The sequence below is a fragment of the Osmerus mordax genome, chromosome 6 (assembly GCF_038355195.1).
Source record: "Osmerus mordax isolate fOsmMor3 chromosome 6, fOsmMor3.pri, whole genome shotgun sequence".
Taxonomy (NCBI): Eukaryota; Metazoa; Chordata; class Actinopteri; order Osmeriformes; family Osmeridae; genus Osmerus; species Osmerus mordax.
Window position 1 is genome coordinate 8,025,280 of NC_090055.1, and position 23,414 is coordinate 8,048,693.

General features: G+C 47.1%; 1 protein-coding gene across 1 annotated transcript in view; it reads right to left on the reverse strand.

The window, feature by feature from the left end:
- The window catches only part of zfpm2a (zinc finger protein, FOG family member 2a), a 78,115-nt gene that overhangs the window by 19,016 nt on the left and 35,685 nt on the right, over window positions 1-23,414 (reverse strand). Inside the window, exon 5 of the mRNA XM_067237412.1 lies at window positions 20,640-20,751. Coding sequence (XP_067093513.1) covers window positions 20,640-20,751 — 112 coding nt within the window. The remainder of the gene's footprint in view (window positions 1-20,639; window positions 20,752-23,414) is intronic.

Here is a 23,414-nt window from a genome sequence, read left to right on the forward strand (position 1 = left end):
CCCTGAACCGACTCTATCACACCTACAGTACTGTACCACAGAAACACATTCTGCTCTACCTGAACCGACTCTAATTATCACACCTACAGTCCTGTACAACAGAAACACATTCTGCTCTACCTGAACCGACTCTATCACACCTACAGTACTGTACCACAGAAACACATTCTGCTCTACCTGAACCGACTCTAATTATCACACTACAGTCCTGTACAACAGAAACACATCTGCTCTACTTGAACCTACTCTAATTATCACACCCACAGTACTGTACCACAGAAACACATTCTGCACATTCCGGACCATCTCCACGCCTTCTCAGCCTCAGAGCTGGTGACACGGAGCAGATGTCTACCTGCTCTGTAGGCAGAAGGCCTCCCCAGCCCGGTCCATGTAGCGTCGACGCGTCGTCTGAAGCCCTCACAAACTTCATCTGCACGTCTCTCTGAACGGGCGCTGCTTTCAACTGCTCTCACGTGATCAAATATCTCCTTCAAAAGCATCGGGCACCTCTTTTAGGTTAGAGATCTCTCCTCTCCCTCTCTCTCTCTTTATCTCTTTCTCTCGGTTTCTCGACGTTTTGCCCGTCTCAATCTCAATCTGTCAATCTGTGTGTTCTGCCTCTGACCCTGAAAGCGTAAAAGAAAAAGAGATGACGTGCCTCATTAAGCGAGGCATCACGCTGGCTCTCCCCCGGCGCATTGTCTCACCCACCTCAACCCAGCCCCTTCATCTTAAACTTGGAATAAATTAGAGGGATAACGATCGCCTGTGTGCCATTAGTCACAAATGAAGTGGTTAACACGGGGAGCGATAAGGACGCCACATCTGATGCCGGGTTCATAAAGGAAGGCGGATCGTGGTGAAACCGGCAGATAGACTGTGCAAATTGGGCTCAGACATCACAGAGTGCCGTCATTACCAAATTAGCCCCAGGTTCTCCCCTCCCGGTTCTCACACTAGTCCTTCAGGAACGGCGGGTTGGGAGGGTGAGGGTGTGTGTGTGTGTGAGGCGGGTGTGGGGGGGGGGGGGGGGGGGGGGGTATTGTGTCGCATTCAGAGACATTCGTCTTTGAACAAATATTTCAGATGAAACCGAGAAGAAGACGTATGTAGAAGATGTATTTGCTTTTAATTCCTACATTTGATAGGGTGCGCTTGAGACCATTTATTCGTGAGGCTTAAAGGCATTAGGGTCCAAATGACAGCACTGGGTACACACACCGCAGCGAGGCTGGGATGGTAGGCTGGATAGGACGACACAGCTTGTTTAAGTTGGGTCTGAGGCTCGTGTTGGTTCAGCGCTGTCTTTACTGTACATACAGTACGGCCCTATCTCAGGTCTAATGGTCTGGAGACTTGATATATTCAGGGTCTCAAATATCTGGTACAGTACAAGCAGTACTAGCACTTTTTGCTGAAATGGTGTGTATGGGCGGCTGTGTGTAAGTGTGTGTGAACTCAACTTAGAGTGTTTGTGAGCGGCAGGCCTCCTGAATCCCTCCTGTCGCGAGGGTCGGTGTTGGTGTTGCTGCAGTCTTGTAAATGTAGTTCACACCACACACACACACGCGCTCTTGTAATTTGGGGAGGCTCGTCCACGGACCAGGCATGATGGAATAAGTTGGACGGGGAAGAAGACAGAGGAACAAATCTGGCAGGCGCGTTGAGGCCATGCCAGTCCTGCCTGCGCCATGCGGTGTGGCAGAGGGGCAGTGCCAGGAAATGTGCAAGAGGAGAAAAGATCAAACAACAAGGCCTGCAGATCTCCACCCAATCTGCTCTGTATTAATGTCAGTGCCAAGGAGCAGCTCCACCAGACGAGAGCCTCAATGTGCGACAGAGTGAGTGTGGTGTGTGTACGTGCGGTTGTGTGCGCGTGTGGGCTTGCAGTACCATCCGTCAACAATCAACACCATCGCACACACATGCTACAGTATACACTGTCTGCTTTGACAACGGTAACATCCTAACAGCAAGGCAACTGACACTACTGTCTCAAATGAACCGCTCAAAGCGAAGTATCTGAAACGCTCGGTCTACATACGCCCAAGAAGTGGTTAGGAGTTAGACGAGGCTTGTAATGGTTGCCTCAGTCATCGAAACATTCGAACATTGGAATATCTAACGTCAGATACTTGATGGGAGGCGTCCGTCGACGTCAGACTAGACGACGTCTGTATCCATGGCGCTGTCTTCGGACTGACAGAGAGTCTGTGTTTCAGAGGCGCCGGGCTCCAGTGGCCGCGTACACGGCACACACGCCGACCTGTCCCCCCCCCCCCCCCAAAAAAAAGAGAGTTCTGCATAGCCGCAATAAAGGAACCAGACGGCAGATGAGCTCGCGGCTGCCATCTCTCCCTCATGGACAGATGGCAAAACTAGACAATATGCTTTCCAAAATTACGCCGCAATCACACGGCTGTCCAGCCGTCCCGTCCGCCTCGTCCGGTCTCTGCCGCGGTGTTGACTGCGGCGGGCCGGGGGCGAGCGGCGGTGGAGACATGGCTTTGCTGGACCAGGAGCGGACTGGGCCAACCTCATTGCTGGTGATTGATATCAGAGAGCCGGGACGGGATGTAGGGCCAGCAGGAGCAGCAGTGGACTGGGGATGTGTGTGTGTGGGGAGGGGGGGGGGGGATGTGTGTGGGGAGGGGTGTTTGTGTGTGTGTGTGTGGGGAGGGGGGGGGGGGGCTGGGAGCTAGCCTAGGTCTATGACAATTCATGATGAACAGCCTGCTATTTGGAGTGCATCTGTAGAAGCCAGTTTGTAGAGGAGGGCCCAGGGAGAGATGTGAGAGGAGAGCAAATGTTTGAGGACCTGACTACCACGGCAACCGCCCCCCCCCCCCCCCCCCCCCGCCCACACACACACTCCACTAGACATGCATTTTGGGAGTGACACAGAGGCGTCTTATGGCAATATTAGCTCCTATCGCTCCGTGGTTTGGAATATAATCTCTGACCGGTGTCTGATATGGCCGTCTGTTTGATACGAGTGTCTACCATGACTTGGAAGGGTCTGCTGCTTCTTCTAAAGGATCTCTGTCAGACATCTTGTCTGTATGGGGGCCTGTGTCTACTCTTATGCTCTATGAGGGAGATAGGATTGTGAAGCTCAGAAGCCAATCTGACTTTAGGGTAAACTGTTATGAAACAATCTCCTGCACCCACAAATATTCTTTTTTCCCCCCTGGGTAGATAGCTCAGAATGGAGACCCCTCGAACAACAGAACTTGGAGAACAGTGCGGTGGTTTTGTTGGAGAAAGTCTGGTGGAATCTGTCGGGAATGCTATCCTTTGGAGGGGCTGATCATTCAGTTTGCTTTACCTCTTAGGGGTCAGGAAATACTGAGGTCTGTTGGTGAGGACACTTATCGTCAGTGTGCCCTGTTCAAGCAATTACACAAAGCCACATCTTCCTGAGGGGGGGGGTGGGACAAGGAGAAGGAAGTGGGGGGGGGTGGTGGGGGCGTCAGGTGAAAAAGTCATTTTGGCGTTGCACTCTTCAGTTCCGGTCATGCTCTGTACCGACGCAAATTAAAACCCTCCCCGGTAGCCTATGTAAATACGCTGCCAGCCGCGCTGCGCTTTAACGAGCCGCGATATGAAACACATCGAGAACCAACGGGAAAATAACTGGCCACTTACAGGTGGGGTGCATCTGACAGGTGACAGGTAGTGCCAGGTTTAAGGCTGGGGAGTGAGGGGAGCGAGGACGGGGGGCTGGATGATGGGGCCAGCAGTCTGGGGGCTCTGGAATCATCTGGAACTGTGCGAGCCAGCCAAGGGAACCAGCTTTACAGCCTCAGGCGTTTCAAAGTATCTGGATGGGATTGGGGTTATGGGAGTGTGTCTGTATGTGAGAGTGTGTGTATGTGCGTTTGTTTGAGAGAGTGAGAGAGAGAGAGAGAGTGAGAGAGAGAGAGAGAGAGAGAGAGAGAGAGAGAGAGAGAGAGAGAGAGAGAGAGAGAGAGAGAGAGAGAGAAGAAAAAGAGAGAAAGAGGGTGAGTGAGAGTAAGCAAGAGAGTATTTGTGTGCGCGTGTGTGTTTAGGCGTGTGCACGTTTGAATGCTGCTGTTGTTAATGTTTGGGTGTAGGGACACTAAATGACTAGAGTCGCAGGCATTGTCATCAACCTAAAAAATGTACATAATTTCCCCCCATGCCTCAATCCCCTAATAACCTGTCTTCCAAAAACCCTTACAAGGATTACCTATCAGCCCATCTGCTTTGTATGCGGAATGTGGCGACGGTTTGAAAACGAGTGAGCGTTAAAGATGGAGAAAACCACATCTGCACCCGCCGATTAATCCACAACATTCAGAGGGATCTCAAGTCATTTACAATATCACAGCATCCATGATCTAGATTCCCTGCCAGAGCTTGGCTGGCGACACAGAGTCAATGCCCAGTTCAATACGGACTGATGGGATGTATAATTTCCTGACAGATGCACGCCTACTCAGAAAGCGCAGGGTCATTTTAACATTCACAAGCAGAGAATGAAACAATTTATCCTTGAAAGGAAACGAACACCAAATTATTACTGGTTAGGGGAGAGAAGCCACGGTAAAAAAAAAATGAAGGATGAAAAAAAAGTCAAGGTGGCTGTGCTTTTATGGAATCATATCAAGTGAGTTCTATTCTGAAAAGAAAATGAACAATCAACATTGTTTTTAACCTTTTTAATCAGAAAAAGGCAACTATCGATCTGTATAGGTATTTCTTAGTGAACAAATTGCTAAGTAAGCTCAATACTAATTCGGCATATATAACTTAAAGTACAGAACATACTGCTTCAAAGGTTATTTGTATGAGTAGGAAAACAAATGTAAAAAAAAAATATGGAAATTGGATGGGGAAAAAATAGAAAAACAGAGCGTTTTTTAAATATTAAAATAGGGGTAACAGATATGTAGATTTTTAGAATTGGTAGCACGCTTTGTTGGTTTGAGCCAAGCCCAGCCATGCTAAATCCAATCTTTAAAGTACCCCAGCACACTAGGTTAGTCTGATAGGCTGGTTTGGCCCATTGTTATGCCTCAGTCTGACAGTCTTCAACTCCAGGAAGAGGGAAACAGAGCTACCTGTCAGTGGGGTGCCTTATGAATTTAGACTCAACGTTCAGATTCAACGCGTGGCCAAAACACACCGTCTTTGGCCTCTCCCTGTGAACTGTCAACCAACGCCACCAAAACCCACAACCACACTGGTGAAAATGCATCCTGCCAGCCCCTCTCTGTAACGCGGCTAAAGTTGAACACGAGGAGACTTTCATGGTTCTCGTGTCTCTCAGCCTCAACAGAACATTTTTGATTAAAGTAACAATCAGAGAGGTTACAATACACACATTCATGTATATCGTTAAGTGGAAAAAAAACACATATTTGAGGTAAAACACCAAACTAACAACAGTAAATGACTGTGCTGGGCGGGGATTGTCACAGACATATCAAGGAATCAGCTGACACAGTGGGATTCCTGTCAAACCTCTTGGCCCACAACCAAATCATGACATTGGAGAGAAAAGTTCACGGCATTTGTTGGTCGTGGATGAGGCTTCATCAGACAACGAGAACGCCGCCGTATCCCAGAGTCCCCGGCAGCGTCCTGATCAGAGTGCCATTTTACAAGGGGCGCCATCTACCACCAACAACTTTGCCTGACCTTGTGGTGCTGAATAAGACTGTAAAATTGATTCAGCTCCCGTAATAAAAGGCCACACGTATTATCAGCATTATAATTATAATTAATACTACACCAGCCAGCGACGGGCCATTATTTACGAGGTGGCGCACGGTAAGCAAACACAATAATCTGGCCCATATTTTTATTGATATGTTGATGAATGGCTCTCTTTCCTCCAAAACACCAATGGAATGTCTCGGCGGGCTGATCATACAAGTGATGATAATTTCATTTGCTAGGTATTTTTCAACCTGCCTCCCCATCCTTCTCCTCCCCCTCCCATTTTTCTCCCTCTCTATTTCGGGAGTCCTTTGCTGGTGTCACCTTTAGTCTCTCAGACCTCATTACTTGGTTCAGGTCAGATGATAGAGTAGGTCAATTACTGCCAAGAAGGAACCATCAGACAGTTAGCCTAGCATCTGTCCTAGCCTAACACAACATGTTAACACCGTGTATAGGGAGATGCAGTTTGGATAATTGCTCCAATTGGTGTTAGTAGACTAGCTGATGTTTGACTGCAGGAAGAACAGAAGAGAACGATTCTTCTCTACAATGGAGATCTGATCCATGCAGAGCTCACAGGCCGAGGAGAATGCAGGTCCAGAACGTGTGGCGGTTGAGGGTTCCAAAAGTGTGTATATGACTGTAAACATGACATATGGTGACAATATAGCATGCTCAAGTCTCTGTCTGAAATGTTATGTTTTTATTGGTGTTAAGAATGTATTGGTGAGTGAATTGGCATCAGAAGAACGGGCCTCTCTGCCTGACAGTGAGAGAGAACACCACGAAGACAGCAGAGTCCATATCTAGGTTATCCTTTATAATTAGGTGTCTCTGTAGCCCCTACCATGCCTTCTGTCAGATAATTGTAGTCCAACCCTCCTAATTTTGCAGCGAGGGGCAAAAAAAGAAAAAGAAAAAATCGCATATTTGTCGCTATCTCCTTATTAATTCTTCTCACAAATCCTTGATTATTTTCCAATCCTTTCCTCTGACATCTCTGCCGCTCTGTTTGTCTGTTTTCCTCCTCCGCGGAGCAGTCAGCCTGCCTTCTCAATCGGCTGTTTTGTTTCTTGTTTTAATGAACAGTTGGATTCTTTTATTTCTCTACAAGTGCTGGATTTGCCTTATCAACCCCCCCGTCCCTTTGAGGGCTGCCAATTGGTTTTATCCCTGGATGTATCATTTCTTATGCTTCCTCTTTTTTTCCCCACAAAGAGAAAGAACCACTACGTCAACAACCCTCTCCGGAGCCAGAGATTAAAAACCTCAACATCACCTACCTTCCAGCGTTACTCCCAACTGGCTTGTGTAAAACTCAATTAAACTCGTCCCCACTGAATTTCACATTACAGTACATTAAAAGGAAAATTCTTCAAGCGTGATGACAAAGCTTCAAACCTAGCATCTGTAACTGCTATTTAGGAGATTTTTTCGAAAAGACCCTGTCTTCGGGGTTTTGGCCTCATGTCGATGCTAAAGGCAGTGTAAAGACAAAGAAAGAGTTTTTAGGTAGGGGGGCGGATGGGGCAAACTTTAGGATTTATTTATCTACAGCCTCATTAAAAGTCACAGCTTCTAGTTGATATGCGACGTAAACAAGTACTCAAGGTCTCCTTTTATCAATTAACCCTCAACAGTGCTAGTGCTAAGTAGTCCTCCCTTGACGATCCAAGGTAAATATTTTCAAACACTATCAACATAATGATAGTTGTCAACCTTTGTCATTGGTGGTGGTACTTGCACAGCGATGTGGACCCATGGGGACTGGCTGCTATTTGATCTTGATTTCAGAGGCTGATCACTCAATAGCACATTACACCTCTGATTTAATACAATCTGGCTGCTTGAGAAGGAGGTGTTCAGTCAAGCGTCACGCGAGGGAAAAGGAACACGACAAGTCGATGTGTGAACTTAATTCAGATGTGACAATCTGCTTTCAACTACATGATGGAGAATATGGGAGCGGATCTGTGTGTATGTGTGAGTGGGAGGTGTGTGTGTTGTCTGTGTGTGCAAGTTGTTTGTGTGTTTGTAGGTGTGTCCATTATGTGTGTGTGTTTGTGCGTGTGTGTGTGGTGTGTGGTTTGTGTCTGTGCGTGGTGTGTGAGAGTGTGTGTGTGTGTGCCTGCAAATGTGTGTGTGGTGGCTGTGTGTGTGCCTCTGAATGTGTGTGCCTGTGTGTGTGTGTGGAGGGGTTCTAGTGTTGTCTTCTCTCTCTTTGTGGGGATGTTAAGAGTGCGGATGAAGAGCTCCTCTCCTACTCTTTTGTAGCCTCTGTTTTGATAGTGAGTGGGAGAGTACAACCAGAGCTGTAATGTGGAGTGTTCTACAAAGCAAGCGTGGTGGGAGGGAGGCTTGGCTCGCCTCTCCCCTGCACCCAAGCCCACTTATCAAGGGGGGAGCTGGATGCACACACACACACACACCCACACACTCCCAGATGGGCCTGTCCCTCCCCTCTGCTCTGGAATCCTGGGGGCAGCTTTGAACGCTCTCAGAGCCGGAGTGGGCGATCTGTGACATTGTTTCAGAAACAGGCGTGTGTGTTGGTGCTGTGTGTGTGTGTGTGTGTGTGTATACTGTACATATATGGAACTATATGTGTGCATATGGGTGTTTATATACAAAACATATCTTGGTGTGTGTATAGACTGTATATATATATATGTCTGTACGTGTCTGGGTGCAAACGTGTGTGTGTTCGGTCACCTCAATGTGCTCTCCTGCCTCGATTAGAAGACAGGGTGCAGCCTGTGTTTTGGGCTAAACATGCCCGTCCGTGGACACGGGGTCCAGGGCGGGCCCGGCCTGGGCCCAGCACCAAGATCACTCCCCCTCGTCTCCTCTGTTTCCTCTGCAGCCCTCTCCAACACATGACACGTGTCCCTGGCCAAAGATCTGCCCTCACAGATACCACCAGTTGAAGGTCAGGACAAAAGCCCATAGAAATGAAAAGAAATGTCTGGAAGACCTTTCGCACAATATTCTATAGAAATGTGGATTTACGACACAACTTCATAACTCCTAGCCTGCTAATGTTTTTTATTCGTTTTGTGTATGTGAGCAATGCAATCGATTTGATTTTCAAGGGTTTTTTCTGCATATGAAATCACCTTTTCGGGGGATTATGATACATGGCTAATGGATCCATCATAGGATTATGCACAACTGAAGCAAAGAGCTGCTATCCGTTACTGAGAAAGCTAATCAATAAAGTAAACTAGAATGCAGATGGTCTATCTCCACTGCTTTGCTGTACAAGAAATACTAAGTAGAAATATAGAATAGATATACTAGAAGTAGAAATACAGAGTAAGACAACAGTAGAAATACAGTAGAAATAGGCCAGCCAGTGCCCAGTGTCCAGGGTGGTTGGCTGTCTGGGGTTCACTGGTATGAGATATGTAATAACTCCACGTCTACAATGTCTATACACTTCAAATTTGCGAGGACGGTGAGCAGAAAAGTGTGTTTACCAGCGAGCAGAATTCCCCCACTTCTGTCAGGAACGGAGAGAGGTGGTACCCTGTACCCTCACCGCTACCTCACCGTGTGCCAGCGATGACCACATATCCTACACCGTGTAATTGAATCAAATACAGATTGCTGTTGAAAACTACCGTAAACCATATTGCATTCTCCGACCTCCAACTGACTCTCTCATAACTGTGTCTGCGTTAGGTAGACATTATCAGACCTTTAAATTACATGTATAGTTTGGAAAATAGGTGGAATAGGCATTAGAACTGAATGTTTGTTGCCGTATTAGGAAAGAACACACTATATGAATTGAACTGAATGAGAACTCAAATCAGCGTTTTGATTATTCCGCTGTGCCCCAGTAGAAATGATGCTGCTGTCTGATTTCTTCCTCTTAACAGCTTGTCTCATTTGAGGAGGAAACCAGGTTGGGATTGACACAAAAAGTGTGACATGAATTTTACATTTCAAAGTGTAGCTCTTTTTAATCTGAAAAAGGACCCTTCTTTCCAAATGACACATTTTTATTGACAGGGGAGAGAAAAAATCCCTTGAGTTTAGACATCTTCGTTAATTAGTGGTCTTCTTATGCAGTGTTATTCACTAGCCAGCTGCTTTGAAGAGAGTGTGTGCTGGAGAAGCCGTGGTCTCTCTGGGATGATGGATGCTCCCCCGTCCCACTCACTGTATAGAGGACGGAACAAGCTTGCCTAATTCCTGACATGAAATATTACCTCGACCACTCCACAGTGCAGACCTGTTTGGATGGCGAGAGAGATAGCATCCATCCTTTTAGTATACCAAACAAACAAACAAAAGCCCAGCGACCTTTCACCCGACACAGGAAGTACAACTGATAAGTCACTACCAATTTCTCCTTTTTTACTGAAAAGCGTTTTCTCTCTCTCGCTCTCTCTCTCACTCACCCTCTCGCTCACTCGCTCTCTCTCTCTTCTTTTCTCTCTTTCGCCTCGGCCCCAGATTCACCTTGCTGTGCTTGGGCCCTTCTATTACAGGTAAGCTACGTCTGCCAACTACCCCCTGGCTTTCTTGTATTTGTCACTCATGAACAGGGAAGAGGAGAGGATGCGGAGGGTGGGGAGTGATAAATCTGATTTTTGCCAGCTAAGGGCTTCTATCTCCCCAACACAACACAAGCCGTTGGGAGACACTGCTGTGAGCATTAGGAAAGCGTGGATTTAAGCCTTGTCCACCGTGATCAAACCAGGATTTATGAACCATCATAACTCCAGACTACATCCGGCATCTTATTAATTTTATATATTTCTGTCCGTTCCCTGATATTCACAGCCTTGACAGTCACTCAAGATAAGCCAAACGCCTGGTGACAGGATAGAGTGTATATATATTTTTCACTGTTCCGGCGCTCCCCTCTACTGGAGGGTGTTTCACAGGAACCTTGAGAGGGCCAGGCTGTGATTTGTCTTCTGTTTTAGTCTCCACTCGCAACCTTCCCATTTGTAAGTATCCCTAAATCAGCCGTGTACTCTGGTCTACAGTTTGAGAGGAGAGGGAGCGAGAGAGAGACAGAGAGAGGAGGGGAGAGAGAGGACAAGTAAGAGAAAGAGAGAGGGAAAAAGCCTCCACCAGAGAATCACACACGTTGTGGAAATGTAATCAAAACTCCTACTAATCACCATTTACAGGCCCCCCATATATAAAGGCCTGCACCGCGATAGGAGAGGCCAACAAGCTGATAGGGTTTAATTTAACTAGAGTGTAGGTCGGAGGCTTGATTTAATACGGCCCACAGGAAAGCAGGCAAAGAGAAACGGTTGTTCTTTATGAAATGATCACATAAGTTCACATCAATAAGGCCCTAGCTCATTACCAGAAGCGCGACATGAAAGAGGCGGAGTTCTCTGTGTATGGGGGAGGAACACGCCGGATGAACTGTTTCGCCGTCTGTGACACCAAAACTAGGACTAGTAAACTACTATGAGCTTTCTTTAGTATTCGTGAATTTTGAAGATTGTAAAATATTCACAGCAGCAAGAGGATAAACCCTTATCGACCAAGCTAGGCCAGCTTGCAAGCAAGCAGCACAGAGCATTGGAAGACTTGGTCTTGCTAGCCTAGCTTGCTAGCTTGCTAGCTAGCAGCAGCTAGCAGTGAGTACCTGCCCTAGCAGCCATGCTAGCCTAGCCCGCTAGCTAGCAGCACAGAGCAAGAAGGATGTAATCTGTTGATACAAGGAAACACCAAGGGTTTGGGTCAAAGGGATTAAAATGGTGGAGGTGGATGTGAGCAGCAGAGGGGCTGTGGGAGAGCGGGGGAGCAGCGGGCGAGCAACCCGACAACAGAGAGGAGCGCGGAGATTACAGGGAGTGTGGCGAGGCTTCCTCCCAGAGAGGCGGCTGACTCCAAATGGCATTGGAACACAGCATTAGTGGACCACCATTCAACAATATGCAGGCTTAGCAGGCCAGGGCATCCGGAGAGCCAGGCTGGAGAGAGGGGGTAGACTTCCTGGTTTGGCCCCAGCAATGGAGGTGTGTCCCTGCGGCGGCAGACACGGAGGGCCTCTGTGGCCAGGAGCACGATGTCTGACCTGTATGTAGGTAGCAGGAGGGGTTGGAACCACAACATTTGTTGGCTTCTGAGGCATCAAATAGTCCTCTTGGTCTAATGGTAGATTCTCAGGTAACTTTTACGTGAAAGCTGGGTTTGAATCATGCCTTTGTCACAAGCATTGTGTGACATGTGCATTCAATTGCATTTTGTTTTTAAAGAAGCAAACAAAACAGGTTATTTTTAAAGGACAAAGATGAATCATGTCCCTTACATCCACCATTGACAGCGACGTTGTCTCACATTCTCTGTTCCGAGCCATGTTGAGAATCTCCATGTGTGTACAGTAGCAGGGAGGATCAGATTACAGCCTGCCGCAGGTTGAATAGACTTGTGCTCCCAGCTCCCTCAGTAAGCTGACTAGTGGGCCGATGACAGATTGGTTTCTACTGAGCGCATGGACGAGTACAATAGAGTGGCTTTGATAGAGTAAGAGAAACAGTGCATTGGTGCCCCCTTCTCTCTCCCTCTCCCTCTATTTCTCTCTCTCTCTCCATCTCCTCCTTTCTCTCTCTTTATCTCTCTCTCCCCCCCTCTCTCTCATTCTCTCTCTCCCTCCCTAGGGCTGGTAGAATGGATGGCCCTGTCCGACCCAGGCGACACGACGTCCACTCATCTACGCTACTGTACCTACAGCACGCCTGTCTGCTCCCACACTCTCTGTCACACACACACGCACGCACACATACACACACACACACTCGTGGGCCGAGGGGACCCATCTCTGTCACCCAGTGCTACGGAGCGCTACAGAGCTCTCCGACCTCCCCGAGGCAGCTAGAGGTCACGTCTCAGCCCAGCCACACGCACTCACACACGCGCGGGCCCCTCCAGTCACACAGCCTCCTTCTAGAATGTACAAGAACTTACGAGAGTACCAGAGCTCTCTAGGTTTTTCCCCCCCTTCTCTCTATCCCTCTCCATCGTCCGCACCGAACGTCCCTCAAACGCCACCCTCCTCCCCTGTCTCTATGTCCTCGCTGGGCCCATGGCTTTGGGGTTTGATAAGGGTGAAACAGCCCAGATTTCCTTTGTAGATGCTCCACTGTGATACACTAAGATAGCTGTGGTAGTGCCCGCGGTGTGTTCTCCTGTATGCCGCGGTCAGTAGAGGCGATACCACACTGACACCGTGCTCCAAACACTGCCACTGTCCTTTTTTCCGTTTTCTTTTGCTTCGCGCAGGCAGGTGTCCAATCAATAAAATGGATTAGCTACAAAGGTATGTATAAAGGTTATCGTCCTGGCTCTTCTACACAAGCACAGCAACGATCCCGCTCAACAATTTTGGAATGTGTCTTCCTGTTTTTTCAGAGGAAATCAGATTTCTTCCTTTTTTTTTTCCTAAATTGATTTTGGGGAATATGGTATACATCAGGGCTAGGAAGGAGCTTGCCATAAACCCCATAACGTTCTAATGGAATGGCCGTGCTCCTACACGGAAACCAGGACCTGTCTGTGCCTCGGCAGACTGGATGATGTTTTCTCCTGCGAGGGCCCATCACTGTTTTTCATTCCTTGGGTGTGTGTGACTCGCCACTGGCCTCCCGACTCATTTGGAGAATGTAGTTCTCTATCAGACGACACAGTCACGCTCACACGGGCCTGTATCAACCCTCACATGATGGCTCTGAACACTCCTTCACACCACTGCTCTCTCTCTCTTTCTCTCTCTCTCTTTCTCTCTCTCTCTCTTTCTCTCTCTCTCTCTCTCTCTCTCTCCCTCTCTCTCTCTCTCTCTCTCTCTCTCTCTCTCTCTCTCTCTCTCTCTCTCTCTCTCTACCCCGTCGCCCCCCCCCCTTTAACTCTGTGCCCCCTCCTCTCCCCATCCCGCAAATCACAGCTGATAAAAAGAGCCCCCTAAAAGCAGTGTGGAGAGGCCCCCTCACTCCAGCTCTCAGCTTTTGTCTCCAGCAACCCCCCCCCCAACCCCCCACTCCCATCAACCTCCAGCTCTTCTCACACACAACCAGACGCCCGCACACACTCTCTCTCTCTCCATTGCCAGAGATGGGAGTTGGGGGGAGTGAGGTTATCCATTTTTACCAATGGCATCACCCCATAGGGTTTTATCCAAAAGCACATTGACAATGCTTTTCACACCTACTTACCACTGCTCTGATGGGGAGGGGGGATGGGTGTGAGTGTGTGTGTGTGGGGGGGGATTCCTACCCAGTCTTAAAAGCGGGTGAAGGGCTTTTAAAAGACAAACAGAATAGACTCTTTAATTACAGCCCTGAGATCCGCTATCTCGATTAAAGCCCTTGTAGAGGCTTATGTTCATGTCTGAGGAATTTTGTCATTGATTATGCCGTTAGGGAAGTTAGGGGAAAAAAATACAAAGTACACATAATCACATTAACTAGCAGTGATTAATGTACAATAATAATGGGATCTTCCACACCATCTGTATTTAACACACTCTGTTACATCTCTGGGTAAAGATGCACCAATATTAAGAGGCAGCTATGGCAAATCCACTTAGCCAGTTCATTGTTCAAAGCGATGTGCCGAAGTAGCAAGGAAAACTCCAGTCTTAAACAGGCAGGGCAACACACAAGAAGGCTCCCACACTGCACTCCTGGGCTGACAGGAAGTCAACACTCTCTATGTATCCCACTTCCTGTCCACCCAAGCCTCTGGGGCTTTGTGAGAACAAGTGAGGAAGAAGGAAGGAGGGAAGGAAGCGTCATTAGAGTATTTGTACACGGCCACTGACAGCTCTAAAAGTCTTGCTCTCGGCCAGCCAATCAGCCGGCTCGCTGATCGATACCAAGGCATTTCTCATCATCGATTATACAATTATGGCCGAGTTAAATGAGCAGACCCCCCCCCCCCCCCCCTGCCCCCCTCCTCCTCCTGTACAACACATTAACCAATCCGGTCAGAAGAAAGGTTGCCTTTTTTCCTCCTTCCTCTAAATGCGGTGCTTAAGCATGAGCTTCCCGCTTAGGCCAGGTGCTTAACACACGTCTGGAATGCCACGAGGGTGCAGTGCATCACTCTTATTAGGTGCACCGGAGCACAATGGTATCATAATTAATGGTCACAGCAGGAGAGAGCGCTGCCCTGACATGGAAAAGTGGGCCTGCTTAAGCTTTACAAGGCATTTAAATATGCAGAGTGAATGGCACAGGCGAAACCCTCCTGCACCGAGTACAGGCAACACTCATTAGGCTGACACCCTCGGTGGCACTGAGACAAGGACAGACTTTCTGTCTCTCTGCCTGCCTGTCTGTCTGCCTGCCTGCCTGTTTGTCTGTCTGTCTGTCTGTCTGCCTGTCTATCTGTTTGCCTGCCTCTCTACCTATTTGTCAAAGGTCATTCATGTTTGATGGTAAAATAATTTCACTTAAACAAGAATATAGTGTACTCTCTAGGTATTGTGTAGTGTTGTATGTGTGCTGTTAGAGTATTGTAGAGTGTATGTCTGGGTACTGTGGTGGTGAATAAACAGGAGCGTGGGTGCTGAGACAGAACGGTCTGGACTGGTGTCTGGGCTGTAGTGTCTGGCAGCAGAGGAAGGTGCACCAACACACACACAGACACACACACACACACACAGAGACACACACAGAACAATGCACATAAAAGCCAGTCGGAAGAAGCGTCTGGCCTGACGTCTTTCACATGACTCTGAATGGAGCAATAACAAAGTGTGTGTGTGGATAAAGAGAGAGAGACAGAGAGAGAGACACACAGAGAGAGACACAGAAAGAGAGAGACACAGAGAGAGACACACACACACACAGAGAGACACACACAGAGAGAGACACACAGAGAGAGACAGAGAGAGAGAGGGAGAGAGAGAGAGAGAGAGAGAGAGAGAGAGAGAGAGAGAGAGAGAGACGAGAGAGAGAGAGAGAGAGAGAGAGAGAGAGAGAGAGAAAACGGCGTGTGTAAATGTATGTATGAGAGACTGTGTGCACGTGTGTGTGTGTACATGAGCCTGTATGTGCGTATTGGATGTGTGTGTTTGTGGACGCTTGTGCACGTACATAAGCACACCAGTCTACTTACGCATGTGTGGGAGGCTAAGTCTTAGCATGATTCCCATTCTGCTGTCCTTAACCCAGTCCACATCCTCTCACCCTTCCTCCTCTGCCAGACAGCTACACCTACTATAAGTGCTACCATAACATATCTGGCAGTGCTACTCTTCGGCAAGCCAAAGCACTAACCCCCCTCTAATACTATCTCTACACGAATACTAAATGTACACTAGCAGTAAGGCTACACTATAACTAACTCTACACCCCCTCGAACTACACTACAACTGACTGTGCACTCATTCATTTCAGTCTGACCGCGACAAGCTATCGCGTGGCTCAGTGCAATCAATTATTGTTCGGGCGGAATCATTAATAATTTCCTAATGAAAACGATTCTGTTGATCTCTGTTGCGTTTTAATTAAACATAATTACGCAACCGTTCGAAGCCGTGGCGGGGGTAGCCCTTTAGGGCACAATCCTGTTTTAATACACTGATAATGGATTTTTACATTGTGTCAGTTGTTTAGTTGGTATTCAGTCACACTGGTTCGCTATGTTCCCAGATAACAGATAATAACCCCGGTACTTCCTATATGCCTCAGTCTCTTTGTAAAGGGGGGAGGGCTGAACTGAACAATGACATGTGAACTGTTCCAGTCTGTGGTCTCTGCAGCACCGAGGGCTGGGACTCTGGGCCTGACAGGGGGGGCTTCTCCTGCATCTGTCCCGCACGCTGCAAAATCACCTTCGGAGGAGCGGCCCGACACTAAACACCGTCCGAGAGCGAATCTGTTACGTCTGTGAGACGGCAGTGAAATGTAAGGAGTATCTGAAAGCCATCTCGCAAGGTCATGCCGGTTCAGGGTATACCTTAGAGGTCCGCGCTTTGGAACGGCAGACAAAAGAGACGGGGGAGGGAGAGAAAAAAGGGATCTTGATGGCGAGGACTGTGAATATGAAGCAATACAAAAGCCACTGTGAGTTAGTCTAATTCTGCAGTGTATGGGCTTATGTAAAACGGCCTAGTTACATTGGTCAATTTCCGCCTGAACAAAGGCAAAGTTTCTCCGGAGACATATTGGACATGCTGTGTCTGAACGCCGTCCGCTTAAGAGGCTTACGTTTAAATATTTAGGCGACCTTTGAGTAACAGGACATAATATGGGGCGCGAGAGTGTGAGTTTCAAAGGGTTTAGTTTTCAGGTAACAAAGCACAAGCACAATAAAGCCATGTGTCCACTGAAAATGAATGAAGCACGGAGGAACTTTCACATTGCTCAGTGTCCATGTTTCATATAATGGATATGTGTGTGCAAACCCTAATTGAGCCTTTCTATTACGGTATGCTGGCATTGCTGCATGTTAGTACTCTACTGTAATAAAAACTCTATGTCATATTATAGGTTACAGAGTGATTTCTGTGACTAGATCGATATATAGACATCAAAAGGCACTCATTATTTCCCCCTCGAAAAAAGAATTAGTCAATTACTGACAAAGACGTATTTGTTTCAGTGACATCCAATGTAAAAGAATACAAAAAACACCAAACCCCATTTAACATACGCTACTTTTCTGGGTGTGTTAATGAACCTCCACTCTACGCAGTTTATTAAATACTCAAATCTCTGCAGATTTTGGCTTTCTTTCTTTCTCTTTCTTTCTTTCTCTCTCTCTCTCTCTCTCTCTCTCTCTCTCTCTCTCTCTCTCTCTCTCTCTCTCTCTCTCTCTCTCTCTCTCTCTCTCTCTCTCTCTCTCTCTCTCTCTCTCTCTCACACACTCCCCTTCCCCACTCTCCCTCCCCTTCCTCCCTGCCTACAGCGTTACTGTAATGTGTAATTACTCCACGGGCTCGCTGTCTGTTTCCGAAACTCCACTGGTTCAAAGAAACTGTCGGAGTGTGGAGGGGTGCATTGTGGGAGTTCCAGGTGGATTTCTCGATAATGAGTCACCATAGTGGAGTCGAGAGTTTTAGTAATGGCTGACTGCTAAGGCCCCGGCCGGGGCTGTAATGCAAAACAAACAACACACATCCAGGCTGCAGCTGCTGACAGCCTGGGAAGAAACAGATACAGGACATTTTCATCTCTCTCTCTCTCTATCTCTCTCTCTCTCTCTCTCTCTCTCTCTCTCTCTCTCTCTTCTCTCGATCTCTCTTCCTCTCGTCTCTCTCTTTCGTGTCTTAGCAAGGCAGAGGAATAGAGTTGGAAAAAAAAAGTATTGTATTTACAGAACCTAATTTCTTTACAGCCGTGATTATAGAACACAGAATGCAAGGAAGCAGAAAAAGGCTCAAGTATGCTGTTCATATTTAAGCAGAAGCATTCTCAGAGTTTAGAATGTTCTTTCTGTTGTTCAGAGTAGGTCACGTCAACCTAACTCCACATCACCACATAGCGTGTTGCAGCAATACCTCACACACCCGACTGGCCACTAAAGTCACAAAAAACTTTCTTCACAAATGGTTCGTGTGCGTGTCTATTGCTGCCAGCCTGGGGCTCCCCTAGGGTATTTTACTAGTCTAACAGGGTGCTTGTTATGGCCCCCCCCCGGACACACCCCACTGCATGTATTATACATGACACCCTAAGAACATCTCTCTAAGGAATCATTTGTCCACCTCTTTTCTCCTACTTATTTTCCTCTCCCTGAAGAACGACAGTTGGGAAAGATGGTGAACTTACAACATTACCCGTGCCACACCGAGTACACGGACATTCAATGACAGGCGACCACCAGTGACAGTGGCACGGGAAGCCGGATGGAAGCAGGCCGCTGTAGCTCAAACACATCGCCAGTTCGAGAACGCCCGCTCCTCCTCGACGTCGTACGCACGCGCCCTCGATACGTTGACGTTGGAGACGCTCCAAGCTGCCCCAGTAACCATCGCGTGAGCCCGTTGCAGAACACAGCCAAGTTGGTTGGGAGGTTGGCCATCTGCCAAGTCCACCCAGAGGGTAGGATATACGTACAGAGATGTTCACGGGTGGCCATACGTACTCCACACACGACGACAGCAACAACAACAACAATAAACAGACAGACAGGCGGAGGCCGGGGGATGTCAACATTAGAGGCCCCCTGCCTCTATGGGTCGGCCTCATGCAGAGAACAGTGGGGTCTGGGTCGACTTCACAGACAGACATGGCACAGTAGGCCAGACCAGCCTCAGACCCAGCCTCTGTCCAAGCCTCAGCCTCAGCATGACCCCGTGTACATGCAGACCAGACCAAACCAGACCAGCCTGGTTTGGTCTTCAATTCAGTCCAGTCTAGTTTAGTCTACACACCGCTTTGCAGGATCTCAATGTATTCTTTAAATCCAGTATTTATCTCCTGGCAGGCCTTCGATTCTGGTAGGAGGAATAAGCTGCCCTGTTCTAACACAATGACACAGAATCTCACTGGGGGTGGTCTGGGAATCAGTTCCATTAATCTAATTTAGGTCAAACTACAGCTCATAAACAAGGAACAGGACAGCAGGATGTGGTGACGAGGTGATGATGGTGGTACAGATGTATGCTAAGTATGGGGGGCAGAGTGGCTGTGTCTTCTAGATATCCACTGCACAATTACACAAAGAACAAGAAGAGAGGGAAAAATCATCACGCAATTTCACGAAACGGTTGAAAATCCAGTTATTACCCCTTTTTTGTTTCTTAGTCAGTTCCTCCAGCAAAAAAAGATTAGGCGATTTTAAGGAAGTGAGTAATCTTCTTTAACAGCTTATCAAAACTTTAATGATTTGGTGATAAAGAGCACAAAGTTAAGTAGCCGGCTAAGAGGATAACTCCCCAGTACAGTCTAGTGATTAGCAGATGAGAATTGGAAGACTGAAAATCCTGACTAGCAAATCCCAGTTCTGCCACTTTTATTCACTTTGAGGGGAAGAGAAACAGCAGCGACGAACGTAGTCACGGGGTAATCGTTTTGAAAAACGGATAAACAGAGGCGCTTCTCTCAACCTTTAGAAAAGAAGGCGCATCTTTATTGACTTATTTATTATTGGCTGTGTGTCTCCGGTTGCACCCTGTCAAGCCCCAATTACAGTGCGGTGGAGGAAGCCCCGGTCTTTCATGAAGTCTTAGACTGCGCCGTGTCACAGCCGCTGTCTGTCGTGGCGATCCCTGCATCGCACATCCAATCTGGGACTTCAGACTCTCGGATGTATGAACAATACAGGATACCCGCATGTCGAGCTTTCTTAATGAACACTCTGACTGTGTACGCAAACAAATTAGCCGTTTCTATACTACGCGTCTTCAAAACTGTGATTGGTTGGAGTTTGTGTGATGTGAAGGTCACAGAATCCCTTGTGATAAATAGCCAACATAAACAAAGATAAATAGCCCCGGCATGTCGAGTGTGCTTCTGAATAGAGTTTCAGTGATGTAAATTACTGCATGTGAGATAGAGAGTATGTGTGTGTGTGTGAGAGGGAGAGAGAGAGACTGTAACAAACAGATGACAGTGAGAGGGAGGGAGGGAGAGAGAGAGGGAGGGAGGGAGAAAAAGACAGCAAAGAAGAAGCACGAGGGAGGGACGGAGGGAGGGGAGAGAAAGAGAGCGAGAAACATTTGACAGAAAGAGAGAGAGAGAGAGAAAGAGAGAGAGAGAGAGAGAGAGGGAGAGAGAGAGAGAGAGAGAGAGAGAGAGAGAGAGAGAGAGAGAGAGAGAGAGAGAGAGAGAGAGAGAGAGAGAGAGAGAGAGAGAGAGAGAGAAAGAGAGAGAGGGCGCGCGTGTTGCTGTGTGTGTGTGCAGGCGAGAAACACGGAGGCAGAGACGGGCAGACAGGAGTGTGTGGTGTGGGGATTGTCAGTGTCTCAGCCGTGGTGGTGCTGGTGCAGGAGGAGAGATAAGGGAGGAGCCCACTCTTACCTTTGCTGTACACCACACAGTTGTTCTTGTTGTCTTCCGCTCCTTGCCAAGTCACATCCAGCAGCCACCTGGGGCCGGCACTCAGCACCACGGGGACTGGGCCTTTCGTCCTCTGGACGGGCACAGATAACACACACTAATCATCTGCTTCTTTTGGGTGATTAAAGAAACATTAATAACCACCGCATCAAGTTTACGCTTTTTTCGGCATGTTTGTGTCTCAGCTGAAAGACAAACAAGGCCATTTTTGTTGTTAAACTGTTAGTTTACCTTTTTAATGACATTGGGAGGGTTCGATTCAGATGGGTTGGGGTGTGTGTGTGTGTGTGGGGGGGGGGGGGGTGCGCGTTTGTGCGTGTGCAGGAACCGTGTGGCATACAGAATAGAACATCTTGTCCCTGGCTTTCATCAGAATGAAGGAATTATCATTCAGGATTGAACCCTGAGATACAGTATCAGATCTCCTAGATTGTGACGATCTCGGGTGTCTGGGAATTACAAAAAGAATGCCGATGACTTTCAGAGAGAAGGAGGCGAGTGTTCCAGAGTGAACTTTGGGCACATTGTGCCTCACTATCTGCAAGATCTCACTATTTCCTGAAACAGCCAGGGAAGAATTTTAAGAATCAGTATCCATTTCAAAGGCCGATTGAGGTTACGGTTTATAATACGCCGGCAAATTATTCCGAGTGTGTAACGTCATTTTTCTTCTTCGCGCGGGGTCAAACTTGCGCTTTAAGTTATTTCTATGAAACCGAAAAACAGGAGAGATAGACCTTGGCCCCTATCCTGAACACACTCACACATGGAAAGTGAGGGTCACTGAGATTGTAGCAGCTGTTCAATATATTTTCATATATTCTATTCTATTCTGGCATATTTTTTTTGCAAAGAGGGTAATGAAAGAGAGTGCATCTTCACAGCTTTTTGTACAGGAGAAACAGCCACAATCTGCAAGAGCTGGCCTGGTGCTGTAGCCTATAACTATCAGGCAAAATGCTTGTATTTCAAGACCATTACTTTTTAACCCCCGGGCCTTTCTTCATTAGAAAACTACAGGAATAGTTTAGCTCTCAGAAAATGGGTTGGGGTGTAATATCCTCACTTCATTAATTTGACTCCCTCCACCACAGCTTGCCAGTAGACACTGTTGCCCATTTAACTCTGGACACAAAACTGCAGTACTGTATGGGCATTGTAGTTCTATGTTTGGGAAGGCAACAACCTTCAATAATAAATACAAATGTCACATGAGAATGTTAAAGGTCTGCCTTGGCACAGATATAGTGGGTTCATACAGCCATCAGCACAGCAGTGCTGTGCTGATGGGTGCACACACACACACACACACACACACACACACACACACACACACACACACACACACACACACACACACACACACACACACACACACTACACACACACACACACCAACACATATACACACACACACCAACACATATACACACACACACAGACTCTTTTTCTCTATTTCCAAGATATGGCAGACACTAGAGAGCTTGTTGTTTTTTAGAATAAACAAACCCAGGATATCACATCCACTCTGCCACAGAACCGAAAGGACACGAATGCCAACAAAAACATAAAAAATGCATACTAAAGACTGTTTGTAAATACAGTTTTATTCATTAGCAAACTGTCTTGAAACAGTCAAAACTGTTTTAGATTATTATTATTTTAGCTCTTCAGCAGTTGTCTTATCCAGGCATGGCAGAGCGAAGACCTTCATCATTTAAGTCATAATTTCAGTCCTCTATTTTGCTTCCGAAATTAGCCTCACAAAGAAGTCTTATATCTGAGCTAACCTGAAAATCGTACACTCCTGTCAAAAGAGCAAAGAGGAGACTGTCAGATTGTTGCTACGACAACTATCTGAAATGAGAATCGGATTAACCCTTTCTCAGATGTGCAGACGCGAGCCGTCTTGTCTTCAGTGGAGAGAGGGAGAGAGGCCTCTCTCTCTCCCCAGTCTCTCAGAGCCCCTTGGAATTCATGATCTCCCAGCCATTCTTAACATACCCAGCAGGAGAGAACCACACACAAGCATTGGCCTCAGTGTTGGAAATCAGACCTTATATAGACATTTTAGTTCATTAGTATCATGTTTTGCAAACTGTTTTATTTGAAAAGGGGTACTTTCTGTTTATTTACAGGAATTAGTTGTTTGTTTAAGGTATTAATATCAGGTATCGTAAATTATTGCTAGCTCCACAAATGTGTATTTTATGTATCAAATAAACTGCAGTTGCATGAAGTAAACAGAATTCTTTATTATTCAAGAATCACATATTCGAGTTGTATTATTATTATCATTATATGAGACGAGCATAAATGTAGGCGTGCCATTATGAAGAACACTTCAGCGTGGTATGTTCAGCTTGAGTCTGTGAGGGATGTGAGGGTATCCAGACAAAGAGACCCAGAGGATGTGTGAAGGGCTCTGACACATGATGATGTCACAAACGGGAGGAGAATCTTAGCTGTATATGTAAATATTGCCATCCAGTAAAAAACAGGCAGAGAAATGCGGAGTGACAGGAAGAAAATTATGATTTCTCAGGAGCGAGGGAGGATCTGTGACAAAGTGGTTAATAAAAACAAACCTTTTTTTTTCTAGTGGCCAATCACATCATGCAAATATGACGTACTTCCTTCTTGTCTACACTTCCTGATTAATGTGTGATATTCAGGCTTGCAAACACACTGACACCTATTGGCTATGACAAACATCAACATAATTTTTTATCACCA